This window comes from Lissotriton helveticus, chromosome 2_2 (genome assembly GCF_964261635.1).
Source record: "Lissotriton helveticus chromosome 2_2, aLisHel1.1, whole genome shotgun sequence".
Lineage (NCBI taxonomy): Eukaryota > Metazoa > Chordata > Amphibia > Caudata > Salamandridae > Lissotriton > Lissotriton helveticus.
In genome coordinates this window covers 494000667-494021021 of record NC_136060.1, presented here as the reverse complement: position 1 = coordinate 494021021, position 20355 = coordinate 494000667, and the positions used below count along the sequence as shown (strand labels likewise).

Sequence of the window (20355 nt, the reverse complement as noted above, 5' to 3'; positions counted from 1 at the left end):
ATGTTACTGTTGGAGAAATCAGTTGTATCTCTACTCTGTTACCTGTGGATGGATTGCCATGCTGCTAATAAATTACATCACATCTTTATTGGATTTCCATGATTATTCAACAAAATATGGCGACGAGGATGGGATCACCACTAAGCAGCATGGATTTCAGCGGTGTTGAACTCACTATTTTTATTAATTTTGCTGAAATTCTGGTATGTACTATGCTCAATTTATTTTAATACATGTACATTGATTGTACCTGCGGCTGAAATTGAATGTTTATGTGCTAAGATTGCACCTGCGGCTGAATTCTACTTTATTTACTCGTTTTTACAAGCCTTTTATTCAATATATCGCGTTACAAACTTCAATTTAAAACTACAATTTTTTGGTGTCATTTTAATTCAACTCACACTGTTTTAAGCTTGGTCTAATTGATAGCGGCACTCGTTTAGCATTTTCGCTTAAATTTTTAACTTATTTACCTGTTTTTAAGTGAAAAATTCAAGAACAAACATCCGATGGTTGCTCGAGCGCACTTGGATTCTTCAGCGCATGCGCGTTGAATACTGTGACGCGCGACGTTCATCACGCTTCCGCAAGCATCGTTACTGTTTCCTTGACAACGCCACCAACCCGGAAAATTGTTTTAAAGAATTAACGCATTTACAGACTTCGTTTTTTAACGCGATTTCTCACAACGCGTCAAAGTAAGTTATTCTTGCATCATATATAATTTTTGAGAGTGTAAAAAAAAAAAAAAAATAAAAAAAAAGAAGAAATATTCAATTTATAATCGTTTTGAGACTGCGACTTCATAGAAATACAGCGTGTGCCATACATTACTACTCAATCCTCATTTTATATTCTTACCTGGAAAATACATATTATTTTGGCGATTTAAAAACAAGCAAAAACAATTTATATTGATTTTACAGAATTTCATCATTCAATCATAAATTTTCCATCTACAATTTATACAATTTTATAATATAATTTTTCAAGCTTTATTTGCCTACAACATGCAATTTGATCCGCCTGCTAATTCATACAGGCAGCCATTACTATAAATTCAAAGCCGCAAAGTCTACTCACTAGAGGAGAACCTGAAGAATCCATCAATCAAAGATTTTCTGACTGAATGTAATGCGCATTTTATCTTGTTATGTAATATTGTACATATTTGTTTTATTTTTTATTTTGTTTTGAAAAGGGAAGATGTTGTATTCTTATTTCATGTTATATTTCTTTAAGTGGCTTGGTCATTGTCGCATACCACTGCATGCGACATGTTTTCTTTCAACAGTGTTCTGAATTCCACATGTTAGTGGAACTGATATGTTGCTGTTGGAGAAATCAGTTGTATCTCTACTCTGTTACCTGTGGATGGATTGCCATGCTGCTAATAAATTACATCACATCTTTATTGGATTTCCATGATTATTCAACACATGCTGCCACGTCATCAGGTGCAGGGATGGCCACAGGACAGTGTGGATCGTTAGATTCAAACCGTGTTTCATCCCCCCCTCGATGGATGACCCTGGACTCCCTGGGAGGGCAGCAGTGGGTGCAAAGGTCAGTCACACTGTGTGGGGGCGGCCATGTGCATGGCGCATGCGTGAAGCTGCTGCAGCTTCCGACCATAAAAGTTTACAGCTCTCACCTTTGTGTCACAAAAGGACGCCATCAGCTGATGAGGAGACGTGCTGGCCTGAAGCTGAACTCTGCGACGTCGGTTGACGTGGTAAGGCACTTTAAGAAGGACTGCTGCAGGCATAGGGTGACCAGAATTTGTACGCCAAAACCCGGGACATTTCCCAACAATGCAAGAAGGACTACAATGTTACTTCAACCCAGCTAAAAGAATGGCATTGCTCCTTAGCAGAGAATTACAGAAAAGGCAGTAAGAACATACATAAAATGCCGTATTTAAAGCCAGTAAAGCGATACCAAAGGGGACGATGTACGGAGTGTTGAACATTGCAAGCACTTACCCTCAGTCAACATATCTGGGTTTGATCCATCACCGTTCTTTAGTTCACTCAGCCACCCCAGTTCAGACATGGCTATATGCAAATCAGTCTGACCCTGTGCCTCATGGGAACAGTCCAGCCCGAACTACCAAGCCACGTCTTCCATGGACCGGAAACAAGCATCCTGGGACGGGTTTCGGATTCATAATCCTCATCAGCCAGGCTATCTTGAATCCAGTGGCCAAGTGAGCAAGGGACTCACGTCTGAGCATGCCCTGCCACACTTAGGGCGAACAAAGCGATACAAACGGGGATGATGGAAGGAGCGCTTGAGCAAATCAAACACAAACACCCTATACCCCCGCCATGTATCCGGCCCTTGATCCCACACAATTGACTCCCGCTACTGCTCCAGTTGTTGCCCCTGCCCATGCCCTGGTTTGTCAGATTCCTCAGCCACTTGTTCCCAACGCCCCGACTGTTCAGGCAACTGTACCAATGCAAGTCCACCCTTCCCTTCCCCTTGTTGCACCTTCCACTGGTCCCATACCTGTCCAACCTAACATGCCTTCAACTTCCATTGCAACAAATCCATTTCTTGTTGACAGTCATCTGACGAGCTGTGGTCTGCATGGCAGAGACGCGTCACAGCCTTACACCGCAGAGCAGGTACGTAGGGCTTCACAGCGCTCAGGACTAGCACTGTACAGTGCTTCATAGCACTGGTGTCGCCTCCAAGCACAGTCCGCGGTGCTCTGGAAGCAGGCCCCTTTGTTACCGAGGCAGGGGTTGCATCCTATATATTTACAGTGTGACCTGTACGGGAATCGCCGGGAGTGACGTGGGAGGACTGGGGGCTGCTGCCATCAGCACATAGCGTGCGATGAGGCTTCTCGGTGATACAGATGGTGTAAATACAGCGCCCAGCTTCAGTAGCGCTTGTCCTTACATGCCACCTTTTGATGGTCTTCAAGGATGAAGCATTGGGTGTCGGCATATAGGGCGGGGTGTAGCGTCGATGTTAAAGGGGTTGAGGGGCTGACTGCCCCACAGGAGTACGTCAGAAGAGTCTGAAACGTCCTCAGTAACTGTTGGCCGCAGTAAGGAAGTGTCCTCGGTCACCGATGGCCCGAGTAAGGAAGTATCCAGTCACTGATGGCCCGAGTAAGGAAGTGTCCAGTCACCGATGGCTAGAGTAAGGAAGTGTCCAGTCACCGATGGCTGGAGTAAGGAAGTGTCCAGTCACCGATGGCTGGAGTAAGGAAGTATCCAGTCACCGATGGCCCGAGTAAGGAAGTATCCAGTCACCGATGGCCCGAGTAAGGAAGTGTCCAGTCACCGATGGCTGGAGTAAGGAAGTGTCCAGTCACCGATGGCTGGAGTAAGGAAGTATCCAGTCACCGATGGCCCGAGTAAGGAAGTATCCAGTCACCGATGGCCCGAGTAAGGAAGTATCCAGTCACCGATGGCCCGAGTAAGGAAGTGTCCAGTCACCGATGGCTAGAGTAAGGAAGTGTCCAGTCACCGATGGCTGGAGTAAGGAAGTGTCCAGTCACCGATGGCTAGAGTAAGGAAGTGTCCAGTCACCGATGGCTGGAGTAAGGAAGTGTCCAGTCACCGATGGCTGGAGTAAGGAAGTGTCCAGTCACCGATGGCTAGAGTAAGGAAGTGTCCAGTCACCGATGGCTAGAGTAAGGAAGTATCCAGTCACCTATGGCCCGAGTAAGGAAGTATCCAGTCACCGATGGCCCGAGTAAGGAAGTATCCAGTCACCGATGGCCCGAGTAAGGAAGTGTCCAGTCACCGATGGCTAGAGTAAGGAAGTGTCCAGTCACCGATGGCTAGAGTAAGGAAGTGTCCAGTCACCGATGGCTGGAGTAAGGAAGTGTCCAGTCACCGATGGCTGGAGTAAGGAAGTGTCCAGTCACCGATGGCTAGAGTAAGGAAGTGTCCAGTCACCGATGGCTAGAGTAAGGAAGTGTCCAGTCACCGATGGCCCGAGTAAGGAAGTATCCAGTCACCGATGGCCCGAGTAAGGAAGTATCCAGTCACCGATGGCCCGAGTAAGGAAGTGTCCAGTCACCGATGGCTAGAGTAAGGAAGTGTCCAGTCACCGATGGCTGGAGTAAGGAAGTGTCCAGTCACCGATGGCTGGAGTAAGGAAGTGTCCAGTCACCGATGGCTAGAGTATGGAAGTGTCCAGTCACCGATGGCTAGAGTATGGAAGTGTCCAGTCACCGATGGCTGGAGTAAGGAAGTGTCCTGTCACCGATGGCCGGAGTAAGGAACATACAGAGAAGCTCTTGAGACCCTGCTCCCCTCCTCAGCCTATGGTGGGCTGTTGAGGTCTGTAGCAGAGGCCTGAGAGCTCTGGCGCCCTTCACTGGCACACACTGGCATGGCAGCCTTACACCCGAGATGCATGCCAACTGCCGATGCACTACAGCTAGATGCAAGGTGTTTAACAGTTGCACACCTTCAGACTCGGAGGGGGGCGCTCACACATGTAAAGGGTGCAGATCAGCGGCCCCTGGGGCTTTTCAATGTTAACACAGGGGTCTGACTTCAGAGAGGAGCTCGACTTTATGTCGCTTGTTTTCTTGTTCGAACTTTAGTAGTATTTCTGGATCTGACCACCAGGTGGCAGCAAAACGCAAGGCACATGGAATTAAAACAGCAATGCAGCTGTCACACAGGTCTGTGAAATGGTTACGAAATGTCCACCTCATTAGTCAAAGGGCAGAGGTCCCATCCTTTTCTATTTGTACTAACTGCAGATGAACCCTCCCTAAATACTCCCATGTTCCATGCAGTGGCGGCTCGTGTGCCTAGGCGTGTGGGCTCCGCCTTTCCTATATTGTGAGGCGCGTGTGTGCAAAGACTGTTCACGTGCCCACAACACAAGATCTGTGCCTTGGGGCCTGGCTGCCTGCTTTCGCCCCACTCACCCACGGTTCCAGCAGCCAGGAGTGCCTAGAGGCACGGGCGCCCTTAGCGATGCCCTACACGCGGGCATTAATGGCGGCTCTTGGCCCGGTCGCGGCATTAGTCCGTGTTGACCATCAAGTACTTGTTGGTTGTTCAACTGCTAACAACTGCATGCGCAGGTACACCGTGGAGCGGGTTCATTCGTAGTCAGAGGTTACATCTAAGGTCCAAACACTCAACATAGACAATCCAGTGAGATATTCAAGTTTGAACCTCAGACTCTGGGGCATCTCGGACTCTTCTGGGCAGAACCCAGAGGATCAGACTCCCCCTTTCCTCTCCGAACCCACAGAGATCACCTGCGGAGTACCACAAGGATCATCCCTCAGCCCCTCGCTCTTCAACATCTACCTGCTCCCCCCCCTCACCGCCATAGTCAGACAGCATGGGCTCAACATTGTATCCTAAGCTGACGACACCCAGCTCATACTCTCCCTCACGAAGGATCCCGAAGACACCAGGCTCCGCTTCCAGGAAGGAATTAGGGACGTCGCGGCCTGAATGAAAGACAGCTGCCTGAAGCTCAACACTGAGAAGACAGAGGGCCTCATCCTGGGACCCTCGGCCTCCGCCTGGGACGACACATGGTGCCCCCCCCCCGCCCTCGGGAGTCCTCCCACCCCGACAGACCACGCTCGGAACCTCTGCATCATCCTGGTCTCCTCGCTCACCATGACACGCCAGATCAACGCCGTCGCCTTCACCAGCTTCAACTGCCTCTGCATCCTCCGAAAGACCTTCAAATGGATCCCCCTGAACACAGAAAAACCGTTACCGACGTGCTCATAACCAGCAGACTGGACTACGACAACGCCCTCTACACCGGCATCAACAGGACCCTTCTACACAAGCTCCAAACCATCCAGAATGCAGCGGCCAGACTCGTCCTTGGAACCCCACAGCACGAACGCATGACGCAACACCTTCGAGACCCCCACTGGCTCCCGGTCGAGAAGAGAATAACCTACAAGCTTCTCACCTACAAATCCCTCCACAACATCTGACCCAAATACCTCAACAAGAGAGTCGGTTTCCACGCACCCAAAAGAACTCTCTAATCTGCCGACCTCGCCCTAGCGGAGACACCCCACATCCGCAGAGCAGGAGGAAGAGCCTTCTCCTACATCTCAGCCAAAACCTGGAACGAGCTACCGGTCAGCATGAGATGCTCCCCGACCCTGCACGCGTTCAGGACGGACCTCAAGACCTTGCTCTTCGACTGAGCCGGAGCTGCCTACCCCCCTCCCCACCCCTACCTCCAGCGCATTGAGACCCTCACGGGTGAGTAGTGCGCTTTATAAACCCTTGATTGATTGATTCCCTTGGACCACAAGGGAATCTGAGACAAGGATATTGTACTTGCCGACAACACTGCAAGCACCAGCACCCTCGCCCAGCCGTGAGGAAATGTGGTTACAACATATGTGCGTTTCTGCACGAGGAAGTACCCCCCCTGCGCCCTGAGAACAGAGGAGCGGTCTCCACACGTCCTTTCCACAGGAGATGGGCACCGCCAGCTGTAAATGAAGTAGGCGCAACAGAACTTTACCTTGAAGTAGGCATTAGAGGTGGCATCTCCTACAACTGCAGCGTGTTCACATTCCCGCACCCACACGTCCGTGGCATTTCTCTCCAAGCCAGGGAGGAATGGCAAATCCTTCACACCAGAGTGCTGAAGAGTGGCTGAAGATGCGGGGAACCATGGATGCTTTGGGTCTGGGCAGGAGCCTTCTCCGTAGCTGCTGATCTCAGCACAGCTCGTCTGGAAGGATCCAGGGGCCACTGCGGGGGGGGGGGAGGAGGAGGGGGCTGCCGACAGCGAAGAGTCTCCCGTCGCTGAAATAGGCTTTCTATACTGAGTTCTGCAATCTTTCTGCGTCTTTCTTCTTAGCAACCCAACAAGTTTGGCTCAGATACTATCTTCACGACAGCCATCTATCGGAGGTACAAATACAGCACTAAATGACAAGAAGTCAGAGGCACCCCAGAGACACTCCAGGGGTGCAGCCTGGAGCCAAGCCTGCTAAATCTGCGAACATCTGCATTATTGAGTTTGACGCCCCTTTTGCTTCTTCCTTTAACTCCACAGTAGATATCGAATGAAGCCTCTCAACTTGTACCAAACAAGCCAGTCTCAACGGCTCAACAAGGCACCAGGACTTGTCGAGTTCAAGGCCAAAGAAAAGCTTCTTTCCTGGATGGTTCAGCATCTTCCAGTCAGGTGGCTACTCGAGTAACTTATCACTCATAATACAAAAGTTCCGCTGGTGGAGCCATCACTATCTCCTGCCGCTGGGAGCTCACACGCCTAGGTCCAGGAAGCCTGGAAACAAGGGGACATTCGGCTGGGGAGCAGATTTTGGATCAAAGTTTCGTTTAAAATCAGATTTGGTTAGTTTGGGGATAGGCACAGACACTGCAGTCTCCACTGCACTGTGACAATGACCTAGAATGAAGTCAGGTCATACAGGGAAGCCTGTTTGTAGGGCTCTGAGACATTCAAGAGTCACAAGCGAGACAGATCCTTCTACTCACACCTAGAATGTAGAAACTGTCCAGCTGCCCCATCTTCGAACTCTAGTCTGCGTAGCTGGCATGAGGGAGTAGGTAGACACAGGGAGAGAGAGACTAACATGGAGCATAGAAAACGAGAGGGAGAGATAGATAGCTGGAAAACACATCCACTCTCAGAGTGCTTAAACAAAAAGAAAAATACAACCTGAAAAAGTGAGCAGTCTTAGGTTAATGGTAATGCGTCCATGCTGCAGGGGAAGGACAAACACAGGAAGAGGACGGACAGCCGCTAAAGTTGACAAATCAGAATTAAGCAATGAGAGTGACAATGAAGCAAACCTGTGGTAAGCCATGGGCGGGCTCTAAGCCCACTGCAAGATAACACGTCTAGCTACAGACCGCGCATGCTCTGCCCCAGGCGAGACCTAAAAACAGAAGAGGTAGGTATGAGGTGCAGAGAGTGAGTGGGCAAAGGAGTGACAAGAACACAAGAAAACCTAGGGGTCTAGACGAAGGTACCTTTCGTACACTTTAAACCGCAGCGCCAGCTTGCTGGAGAACAATAGTAAGGGTGGAAAAACAGATGCAATTGAAAAGAAAAGGTGTGAGTGATTGTGACAAAGAAACCCGCTTGGTTTAGAGGATTCCCATCAAACATTTGTATGATCAGATTCTATCATTTGGTCATCCTCAGGGGTCTGGTGTCTCTAGATCATTGAGACACAAATGTCCCCTGTAGTATAGCGGAGCCAATGCCCACAAGTACTCAGTGACCTATGATAGACCGAAGATGGGTCTAAGTGCAGTGCAAAACATAAAAAAGTGGTGAATTTAAAATAGAATAGAGGACAGAAAATAAGTTTTATTAAGACACAATCCTCTTCCTAAATAAAAACAACATGAACAGTGCAAGGATGCAGTATGAGAACAAATCACTGCATATCAGGCCAACATGTTTCAACCTCACAGGGAAGAACCCAAGGTTTTCGTCAGGGCCCTGTTCACAACGTTGCTACTGCGTAGTGACAAACTAATAATATATCTTAAAATATTACAGATCCTGTGTAGTAACCAAACAAAAGGATACAGCGTTAGGGTTCAAAACTCCGCCGTGCAGATGGTTCCAAACAGTGATCTAAAAGGACAACACAAACACCCCATATATCAAAAACATCCCATATTTAAATCTTACACCCTCCATTGTTTCACAAAGGTCGAAAAATACCACTCACCCTATTCTGCCGGGGAGTAGACCTCACCTCACCTGGACTCTGACTCAGGGGTAAAGGGGAGGCCACGCTCTAAAAAAGGAAAACTGAGGCGTCAGGAGTGGAGAACATTGCAGAAGTGTATTACTCTGCTTCACATATTATCCCTCCCTACAAATGTATTACGCCTCTATTCCTAAATCTACTTTCTCCATCAACTAACCCAAGAAAAACTAGCTCTACCCAATAACACTCCTCTCCACTCTTAATGAATAACCTGTATAATGGTCAAAGAGTTCTGGACACTCAAAGTAATCATAAGTCCATGCAACCCTTAGTCCGCTATAAGTTGGTCAGACACAGTCTAGTATCAAAGAAAAAGAAAAACTGCCCGGGAAGTTTTGCAGTATCGCGCGACTTTACTTCACCATTGCGCATGCGCGCAGCTATTGACACTATCACCGGGTATGCGTGGTTGGTAAACTGGCAATGGCGATGCCGTTTCCCAACGAAAGCGGTGAGTAACCGCAATTTGATAAGTTAGGAGGGGACACCCCTGCACACACACCCCCGATTGGGCGGAGCCCGGCGCCGGTTTTTAAAGACCGGTCCCTCTGCCGTTCGTTGCCTCCCCCTGTCTCAGCGCTCTGCTTGGGGCAACGGCGGAGAGGTAAGGTTTATCCTTGTGGTGACTGAGTCCTATGCTAAGAGGCTTCCCGGGCAGTTTTTCTTTTTCTTTGATACTAGACTGTGTCTGACCAACTTATAGCGGACTAAGGGTTGCATGGACTTATGATTACTTTGAGTGTCCAGAACTCTTTGACCATTATACAGGTTATTCATTAAGAGTGGAGAGGAGTGTTATTGGGTAGAGCTAGTTTTTCTTGGGTTAGTTGATGGAGAAAGTAGATTTAGGAATAGAGGCGTAATACATTTGTAGGGAGGGATAATATGTGAAGCAGAGTAATACACTTCTGCAATGTACTCCACTCCTGACGCCTCAGTTTTCCTTTTTTAGAGCGTGGCCTCCCCTTTACCCCTGAGTCAGAGTCCAGGTGAGGTGAGGTCTACTCCCCGGCAGAATAGGGTGAGTGGTATTTTTCGACCTTTGTGAAACAATGGAGGGTGTAAGATTTAAATATGGGATGTTTTTGATATATGGGGTGTTTGTGTTGTCCTTTTAGATCACTGTTTGGAACCATCTGCACGGCGGAGTTTTGAACCCTAACGCTGTATCCTTTTGTTTGGTTACTACACGGGATCTGTAATATTTTAAGATATATTATTAGTTTGTCACTACGCAGTAGCAACGTTGTGAACAGGGCCCTGACGAAAACCTTGGGTCCTTCCCTGTGAGGTTGAAACATGTTGGCCTGATATGCAGTGATTTGTTCTCATACTGCATCCTTGCACTGTTCATGTTGTTTTTATTTAGGAAGAGGATTGTGTCTTAATAAAACTTATTTTCTGTCCTCTATTCTATTTTAAATTCACCACTTTTTTATGTTTTGCACTGCACTTAGACCCATCTTCGGTCTATCATAGGTCACTGAGTACTTGTGGGCATTGGCTCCGCTATACTACAGGGGACATTTGTGTCTCAATGATCTAGAGACACCAGACCCCTGAGGATGACCAAATGATAGAATCTGATCATACAAATGTTTGATGGGAATCCTCTAAACCAAGCGGGTTTCTTTGTCACAATCACTCACACCTTTTCTTTTCAATTGCATCTGTTTTTCCACCCTTACTATTGTTCTCCAGCAAGCTGGCGCTGCGGTTTAAAGTGTACGAAAGGTACCTTCGTCTAGACCCCTAGGTTTTCTTGTGTTCTAATCATTGTATTGGGGGTTCAACCTAGATGTGGTCGTTAAACTCCCCTAAGACCCTTTTCTCCTGTTTTTATAACAAAGGAGTGACAAGTCAAGAGGCAGAGAGAAAGAGAATGAACTAGAGGAGAGAACGGCGAGTGGGAATCAAGCAAGTATGAGAAGGGATGTACAAACGGAAAAAGAGCGATGAGAGGGACAGTGAGCGGTGTATGGTCGAAAGAGGCGGGAGGAGAGAGAAACAGTGGATGAGCAGAATGGGTAAAGATGGGGTCAACAAAACCTAGGGGCGCACGTGGAGGCCTCCAGATGCCACAATTCTGCTGCGCTTCATTGGCATCTGTTTCCGGGTCACCACAGAGCTCACGGGAAACCCATCGGATGTGAGGGAAACTGTTGTAATCCAAAAAGAAGGAAATAACCCACAGATTTATCACTGAATCCACGTGCAATGTGTTTTATCACGAAAACACTGAACTCTACAAAACGTTCTCCATAATCAAAAACTCGATATCTGTGTATTATCCCCTTTCTGCGTGTTTCTTCTTGCGAGCGTACAAATGAGGGGCGAGGCTGCCTCGAGGCCCCTTCGAAGGGACCCCAGTGCACTAAAACTAGCACACTGCTGCCCAACTCAGCCAAGCGCTGCGAGACAGTGTGCCCAGCACACCTGGGGCCTCGCTGGAACGGTCCTGAATTATATGTAGGCAGCACACTGTGCCCAAGGGGTGCCATGAGGCTTTGCAGCAGATGCCACATGACAGGGATACTCCTGTTGCTTGGCAGAGCCTAAAATACACACTGAGATGATGTCGCGCTGCTCCCAGACCATCAAAGCACACTATTACAGCACACCTGAACACACCCTGGCATCAGGTGAACGCGTACCTTTGAACTTCTTTGGCAGTGCACCATGACACTGTGCCGAAGATACTCATGTCACAACAGTCTGCTATTGGTAGGGTATGAGAAGGACAGAGCAGCATTCAGTGCCCAGACACATTGCTAGAAAAAAAAGGAACTCATAGCATGCATTTCCCATTTCATGACCATCAGTCTATGTGATGCCACCCAACCCTCACGATGTCAGACCGAATCATGGCAGAAGCAGAACGGGGGTGGGGCATCCAACTAAATGGAGCCTTGCCTAGTTACTTCCAATGCAAGTACCAAAGAAAGCGACTTTTTTAGAAAAACAATAGAAGTTTTCCAACCAATGCGAAGACAAAACAAGGCTTGAGCACTGCACACACGGCATCACCACAATGGCAACCCCCAGCGCAGCATGTAGCAATTAACACATTAAGCACAGCGAGTGATCGGTTTCTGGAAATCTCTCTCCGGAAGCGCAAATACCGCCTAAAGCCTGTGAACGCTGCAATTCTGAAGAAAGGATATGCCAGTAGTGACTGTATAACTCGAGATGGCCCATGCACATGAAACATATATCGTTCGACAGATTATTGTCAATTGCTATAGGACTGGTGCAGACCAAGTCAGCCTATTACACGGCAACGTGGATTGTCTGGGTGAGCAGCGGTCAGCCTGTACCAGAGGCCAGAAGGGGAGAAAGGCCAGGTCTTGTTTATTGCTGCAAGATCAATTTCCTGGCATATGAAGCAGTGTGTTCGGATGCGAGGACCATCTGGTTGGGTTTGGATGGGGCAAGTGGGAGGGGGAAGAGGCAAAGAGGCTACAGGAGACAGAGAAAGTGAAGAGCAATATATTTTAGACAATGGCCAAAGTCCTATATAATTAAGCTGTCACTTAAGCATGGAGAACTAAGAAAATTAATACCAGGAAACACGCTGCCAAGCAACGTTTACAAAAGCACCAAGAAAGAAACTAGCGTAGGTGAGGAAAAAAGACGGACGGTAGACCGATGGAGGGCAGACCTGTTTACAGCAAATGAAAAGGGAAGCTTCGCTAAACACTAGCAGGAAACAAATGAAAAAATAGTGCCTCAAAACGAACAGATAAGCACTAAAGTGGAACGATACCAGTAGTTCCATGCTGCTCCGTGGGACGAAACAAATGATAACAAGGAGGGGCCAAGAGCAAAGATTTACCACTAGCAAGCAAGTCTTTTAAAAGGACAAACGAAGTAATGAATAAAAAGTTAATGGGCAGGCTGTAACTCCACAAAGTGTATACAACATGTCATGAAGATACAGCACAAGTGCTGCCTAGGCTCGACCTGAAAAGTAGTACCTCAATCACAGTGCGATCAGTAAAAGGACTGCAATCAAGCTGAAGCAATCAGTACTTGGTCCATACTCAGACTGAAAGACGAGAAAGTGTAGTCAGCACACTCTACCAATCAGAAGGGAGCAAATAAGAGTGACAATGAGGCAAACAAATCTTACGCAATGGGTGGGCTGCAAGCCTCTTCTTGTATACAACAGCCCTCCCAAGCGAGAGCGCATGCTTTTTCGTAGTCGAGACCTAAAAGGGCCTGTAACAGAGACCAGTGTGTGTGCCTCAGAGATCCTCTCTGGTGAAATGAAAACAGAACGGACGCTGATTCGGTTCCTGTGGTAGCTTTCAAGATGGGAACTTGAAAACAAAAGCATCCTGTTGGGTATAGATTATTAGGATTTGTCTTTCTCTTGCACTATTAAATCTCTATCAATGCCTGGAGATGGCTTTGAGGCATTCTACTTTTGTATTTTGTGTGCCCCATCTGTCTCTTTTACTGGGATACTCATATACAGGCCACCCGGCCCTAGGACGAGTTTTTCTTCAGACCTACTCAGGATCCTAGAACCTTATTTTGGAAAATCTCATCTTTCCATTTTGGGTGATTTCAATTTTCATCTCGATGAAATCAGTTCAAAGGATACACTGACATTAACTGAATCACTCGGAGCCCTTGACCTTGTTCAGTTGGTGAGTAGCCCAACACACAAGGCCGGCCACATCCTTGATGGGATATTTTCTAGTGACCCTAGGTTATCTACTGGCCTGCCTTTGCCATTGGTCTGGACAGATCATTTAGCTGTACCGCTTGAATTTGTTTTTTCTGTCTCCTCCTTAGCCAATCCTGCCGCTACCTCATTCACCCTTAGGAGAATCTTGAGAAATATCACCGATGACACCATTGCTCCTCATATTCGGATCTTGGAGTCTTTTCCCTTGAAGGATGCGGATGAGGCAGCTCAAGAACTTACGGATTCCATTACTAATGGTGTGGAAAAACTTGCCCCGCCTCCCTTCGATATGTAGCTCGGCAGAAACCTACTGCACCCTGGTTCTCTGAACATCTGAGACTTTTAAGGCAGGGTTGTAGGAGAAGCGAGAGATGGTGGAGAAAATCCTGGGATCCAAAAGACCGAGAGGCTCATAAGTCTGCTCTACGGGACTATAAACAGAGAGTGGTAGTGGAGAAACAGGAGTATTTTTCTAATCTCACAGGTTCCCTAACTTCACTAGGGAACTTTTTAAAATTGCTGACTCACTATGCTCTCTTCAACTCCCTGATCCTGTAGTGAGTTCTCAGGATCTTTGTAATAACATCTCCGACTTCTTCCATAGTAAAATCTTGGACATTCACATCGCTCTAGAAGCTCAATGTCACTCCTTAGATAAGGATATTCCTTCTGCCATAGCCAGCCTGGATACTTTGGGTGAAGGCCCTTCCAAACTATTTATGCAATTTCCTCTATTGTCTTTGGAAGGACTGAACCTCCTACTTGATAGGACTAAATCTTCCTCCCCTATGGATCCTTTACCGTTAAAAATATTGAAGGAGTGCAGAAATAGCATCCTTCCGCCTATGTTGGAAGCTATGAATAGGGCTATTATCCAGGGTTCCTTTCCATCAGTGTGGAAGAAGGCTATTGTGAAGCCTCTCCTCAAGAAACCGTCTTTGGATCCTGGCCTTCTTAAAAACTTCAGGCCAATCTCTCTGCTCCCGGCCCCTGCAAAAATACTGGAGGCACACCTCAACTATCACCTCTCCACTTTTCTTGAGGCCAGTGAGTATCTTGATAACACACAGCACGGATTCAGAAAGCATCACAGTACTGAATCCGCACTCACTGTTGTAGTAGATAACATCCGATGCAAAGTGGATAGTGGCCAAACTACAATACTTGTCCTACTAGATCTCACAGCCGCGTTCGATACCCTGTCTCCCGCCATTTTAACATCTCGGCTTAGGGAGGCAGGGGTTACTGGGCCGGCCTTGAATCTCCTTAACTCCTTTCTCCTTGGTAGAGAACAGAGAGTAAAGCTTGGAAATTTCCTCTCCCCTGCCAAGTCATTGCAATGTGGGGTGCCACAGGGGTCGGCCCTTAGTCCGACCCTGTTTAACATCTATGTGGCCCCCCTTGCTAGACTAGTTAGATCGCAGGGGATGGAGGTGGTGTCCTACGCCGATGACACCCAGATCATGGTGTCTCTGGCTCATTCCTCTATCCATACATCTGCCGTTAGCTTTAGGTCATGCATGCAGCATGTGGCAGATTGGATGGTCATCAACTCCCTAAAGCTAAATGGCGACAAAACAGAGGTCTTGGTCTTTGGGAAAGACCAAAATGTTTGGTCGAGTGATTGGTGGCCTCTATCTCTTGGCATCTGCCCCACTCCCTCCCAATCAGCCAGAAATCTCGGCGTGATCTTCGACACCTCACTCTCCATGACGCTCCAAGTAAATAGGACGGTGGCCACTTGCTGGGGTGTTATCAGGATCCTAAACAGGATCCGTAACTATCTCTCTCTCCAGGCTCGTAAACAGATTGCAGTCGCTCTTGTTGGCTCCAGGCTCGATTACTGCAACTCCCTGTATGTGGAGTCCAACAAGGGCCTTATCCATCGACTGCAAATCGTGCAGAATGCTGCTGCGCGCATTGTTCTAGCTCTTCCCTTGGCATCTTCAGCCACGACTGCCAGGAGAGATCTCCATTGGCTCCCTGTTCAGCATAGAGTCTCTTTTAAGATTTTATGTCTTACATATAGAGCTCTCGCTGCTGGCACGGATGATGCCCTTGGATCTTTGCTTACCCGCTATCTCCCAACCAGATCTCTTCGATCTGCTGGGTTATCCCAATTGGTAGTGCCCCGTACAAGGTTAGCCAGATGGGGAGCGAGAGCTTTTTCTGCTGTCGCTCCTAAGCTTTGGAATTCTCTTCCAATTGAGGTTAAATCTTTACCCTCAATTGAACTGTTTAAAAAGGCCCTTAAGACGTGGTACTTTGTCAAAGCCTACCAATGATTGATTGCTGGTTTGATTTGCGAGCTGTATTATTTGAATTAGGCGCCTTGACGCCCATTGGGCAAAGTTTGCGCAGGATAAAACTCAGTTCATTCATTCATTCATAGTTTGAATTTTTTTTGAAAGTTTCAGGATTCCACGAGACAAATGGGAACTGTAATAGAGGCTGTCAGTTGTCAAAGATACCATGAGGGAGAAATGAAACCTGAACTCTTAGAAGACAGGATGCGAGCCTTACTACTGATGGACAAGAGCCTAGAGTCCCCACTGCAACTAGGAAGCGCTAGACAAATGCAGTTTAGTTACAACTAGTAGTTTTAAATATCGCCAACAAAATAAAACCTGGCAGGCTCATTGGGCAAGAGATGGTTTTTCTGCTTTTGTCAATCTTAATACACATTGTTCATTGATAAATTCAAGGTGGCACCTCTCATTCATAGACACACTCTTACATGCCCTTCACCCCCGTTGAGTAAGTATAATGGTGAAGCTCCTAAGACAAGGTCCCCCAGGATCAGACCAACCCAGCCTAGCCCATCCAACGAATGCTTAACGCTCAATTCACCAACATCAATATAAGAAGCAAGGAATGACAAGTCAGCCACTATGGTTCCCCACCCTGTCTTAGATCCTACAAGGAGGAAAAGAGAGCCCAAAAATACACCACAGAATTTGCGGTCCCATCACAACGTAGAGTCTTCCAGCGTTCCTTAAGAAATGCCGTGTGTGAGCAGTGTTTGAAATTGTGACATTCCTATGCTAAGGTAGTAACTGGTTTACTGTGGGATATGGGTAATTGATCGCAGCAGGCCCCATCGCCTGGATACCCTCACAAGCGAGTAGCTGTGCTCTACAAATCCAGATTGATTGTAGGAGGTTGAATGGTGTGTGAGTGGTTTTCGTGTGCATGGTGGAATGGAGTGTGTGGGCAGAATGTATGTCCTCAAAGCTGAGCAGTCGGGTAGTGGTGGTTGAAATAGCGCCAGTGTCTCCAGCGCTCTGGTGCAAACATAGCTAATGAAACATGCTCGCTCTACTGGGGCTGTCGTCTCTCATTGTTCAAGAAAAAAGCAAGTCTTTGATCGGCTTGTCTCCCTGGGCACAAGTGTAGGCTGGATCTCCAGCATAAATTAGTGAGACAACTGTTCAATTCTTCATTTGAATAGTTCCGATTTAATTATATTCCATGGTTTACAACGACATCAATAATGTTGATTCACATCAATCGAAATCTCTGACTTTTCATCAAAATAGCATGCTTTTCAATATCGGCATTAAATGGCCTCCCAATGCATTTCGGCGCGAACAGCGCCTTTATCAAGGGATCTGTGGGTCAAAATACGTATCATTAGTACTACTTTACTATCGCCAACCACATCGTGCTCGCTCTACTGGGGCTGTCGTCTCTCATTGTTCCACATTTAGAGTCTGACTAGATCACACCAGTGAGTAATGACTTAGGCTGAGCCTAGGGCTCCCTAATCTCATCTTAAACCAGCAGATATTGGTTAATCTTTAAATGCATTATAAAATGTGACCATCTTCTCTCGTCTCATCTTACCTGAGTGCTCTTTCCAGTCCCGGGGTCACCGATGACCAGCACGATGCTGCTGCTCTCCAGGGTCTCCATGAAGAGGTACTTGACGCCCCAGACGGGCAGCTCTTTCCTGAGTTTTAGTAGTTCATAGTAACGGGAGGAATAGGGGAGTCCATCGTATGGATTCACCTCCAAGTCATCCCCGCTGTCCAGTCCAGCCCCGTTCTCCCCGTCCTCATCGTCTTCCTCGTCCAGCATGGCGTCCAACCCATCGGACCTCAGCGAGGAGACGGAAACTGAATCTGCTTCCAGGCCAGAACCTTCCACCTCCGCCTTCGACCTGCTTTCCATCACACCTCCAGCGCCTCGGAGAGTTACCAGACTACACATACGTTAGGAGGTATCTGTGGGGAAGAGATGGAGAACATCAATGAGACGAGAAGTACCACCGCATGCTGGTCAAACATCACCCTTTTAAGATGCAGCCCTTGGTGGAGGAGCCTTCGTGCTTGAGCAAACCCCTGTCGCTTGTCGCACTCCTTAGAGATACACCCCACATCTACTCCTCCACTGGGCTTTACCACACCTTAGACTCAAGAGCCTCAAGATTCACTTCAAGAAGGTCATGAGGGCCAATACCCAGTAATCATTGGTAATTCGTTACACAGGCTTAGAACCCCAATCTTGCTTTCACAAAACGTGTTATTGGTAACATTTATAAAATTCTATATAATGACCTCTGGAGGATGAAAGCTTTTCCCGGAAATTGAAAGCGAGACTGGTTGGTTACACAAAGACATCAGAAGAGAATACTTAACCCTCGAGCACAAATACCAGTTGGATGATGGAGACTGGGTTGGATCATTTGAAACTCAGGGGACCACTTTTTTTTTTATATACATTTTATTCGGGGATGTAGCTCAAACAGCACATAGACAATAGCCTCCTCTGCATAGAAATACAATTTTATAGTCAACAGTGATGCATCCTCACAACCGGTGAGGTGCCGCCCCCCCCCCCGAACTTAATGGAACAGATCTCTTACTCCTCTCTCCCCAAAAGTTTTGTTGTGTGGTCATAGATTTATTAGTAATTGACCGTGTGCCTATTTCTGCGGTAGCGAGGTATGAACGAGCCGGGGCTAATGCAAATCCCTTTTATGGAGAAGCTGCAAGGAGAGGGGAGCATCAGGTCTGGTCACACTAGCGTGACAAGCCCTGGTGATCCCACTGGTGACTATGGGGGGTCAGGGGTCTGGAGTTGTGACGCCATCTACCAGTGTTTCCCAGGCACGGCCTGTGTCTAACGTACATACCCTAGTCTTTCTCAAGAGCACCCTCCCCTCACATCCTGCCAGTCTGTCTCCTCCTGGTGTTCACCGGGGTCCTTCAGGTGACTTCCAACTTCTCGTGATTTCACACTTGGCGAAGATGAATGCCAAGCCTTGACACTGACCTGTGGCCTGGGCTTTGGAAGTGAGTGGGAACCCCTCCAGGAGACAGTGCCCATGGGAGCGGGGGTCTCCTTTTCGATGACAGACGCAACTTATTTGTAACCTCCTCCCTGAATCTGCACAGTGAGGGACATGAGCAGAACTTGTGTAAGAGGTGAGCTCCCACTACCGCCCAACAGGGGCAGGCTGCTTCAACCAGGTGGAGATATCTACCAATACGCTCTGGTGCCACCTTTTACAAGGGTGGCACCTATAATGGGCAAAGCAGCCTCCTTCGTATGAATAGCACCTAGGTAGGGAAGCTTTGCTTGATAAAGGGACACCTCACAGGGGCAATGGAGTGTCTCGCCATAGCGACGGAGGACAGCAGCGGAACCCTGGCGGGGTCAGACCTAGTGTGGGTAATGGGGTCTGTAGCTAGGGGGACACTCCGGGTGGGCGCCAGGGTGGATCATGGAGTCTCCTGCTGGAGTGACATCTCACACGGACACTGGAGACATGCGATGGGCAGTGGAGTGTCCTCGCCAGACAGATAGACATGTGGTAGGTTTGCTGTTGTCATGCCTTGAGTGAGTGATTACGCCTCCTTGCCCAGGTTACAATTAGCTGGATGACACCTAGGGTGGCACAAACAAGTGCCAATGCCAGCGTCACAAGGCAGAGGGAAATGAAGCCTTCCTGACAGTATCACACTCAGGGTTGCCAAGAATCTCCTTGAGATGGCAATCAGAGCCTTGAGGAATGGATGTTGAGCTTCGGGGTACCGCGTCAGGCACTCAAGAAGAGGGTACAGGGCACTTTATGTAAATAATGTAAAACTCAGTCACTTGTTGATGATAAAGGCATTACAAATAGCAAAGAGAAACCAAACTGTATCAACCAATGCAATACATGTCTGTGTAGCAAATCGGCTCACTGTTTGAAGGAAGAAATGTTGACGCATAGATAAAACAAAGAGAAACAGTAGAATCCCACTTAAATGGGGGTCAAAGAAGCCATCTGGATGGAGGGAGCTGTAGCTGAACAAATGGTGCACTGTTATAGGTAACTGAAGCGGCCATCTTGAAACATCGAACAGAAGGCGTCTACAAATAACAGTGAGGGTATCTGTAACCTCTGGCATGGCTAGGGACTGACCTACTCAAAAGCCGCCCAGTGCCCACACTCACGACACAAGAAGAGGCCTTCGATGGACCACCCATCAGGTAACTGCCCATGCAAACAGGACCCCATCACCAGATACGGGGGGGGGGGGGGGGTCAATGTCATTGGTTGCTAGTTGCATACAATAAAAAAAACACAACCATGGCTTTGTTGAATATAACATATAGAACATTGAAAATGCATCAGTTTTAAAATGATGAGACAGTAAATGACCCATAACCCTTTTTTAAAACTTGTTTCACCACCTCTTCATGGACTGGATTCTTGTGCAGCAGCATGGGCATTTGTGTTCATTTCTTCCACCTGACTTCATGCCCTGCCCTAGACCGAGGCTGGAGGAGGCCACCACAGGCAGTAAGAGCAGAGACCGGCCCGTTGTCATCCTGTATGTGGCAATCAGCCGCAGACAGAATGACAGTGGGCGGGTGGGGCTGCTCTTGTGGTCAGAGGAGTGTGAGGCGGCCCCATCAGGGAGCT

At 47.9% G+C, this 20355-nt stretch overlaps 1 protein-coding gene across 1 annotated transcript in view; it reads right to left on the bottom strand.

Annotated features, from left to right (window-relative positions):
* Positions 1–20355, bottom strand: part of LOC144821566 (ATP-dependent RNA helicase homolog DQX1-like) — a 306705-nt gene that overhangs the window by 117057 nt on the left and 169293 nt on the right. The window contains exon 2 of the mRNA XM_078678753.1: positions 17286–17665. Within this exon, the coding sequence (XP_078534879.1) occupies positions 17286–17651 (366 nt within the window). The 5' untranslated portion in view covers positions 17652–17665. The remainder of the gene's footprint in view (positions 1–17285; positions 17666–20355) is intronic.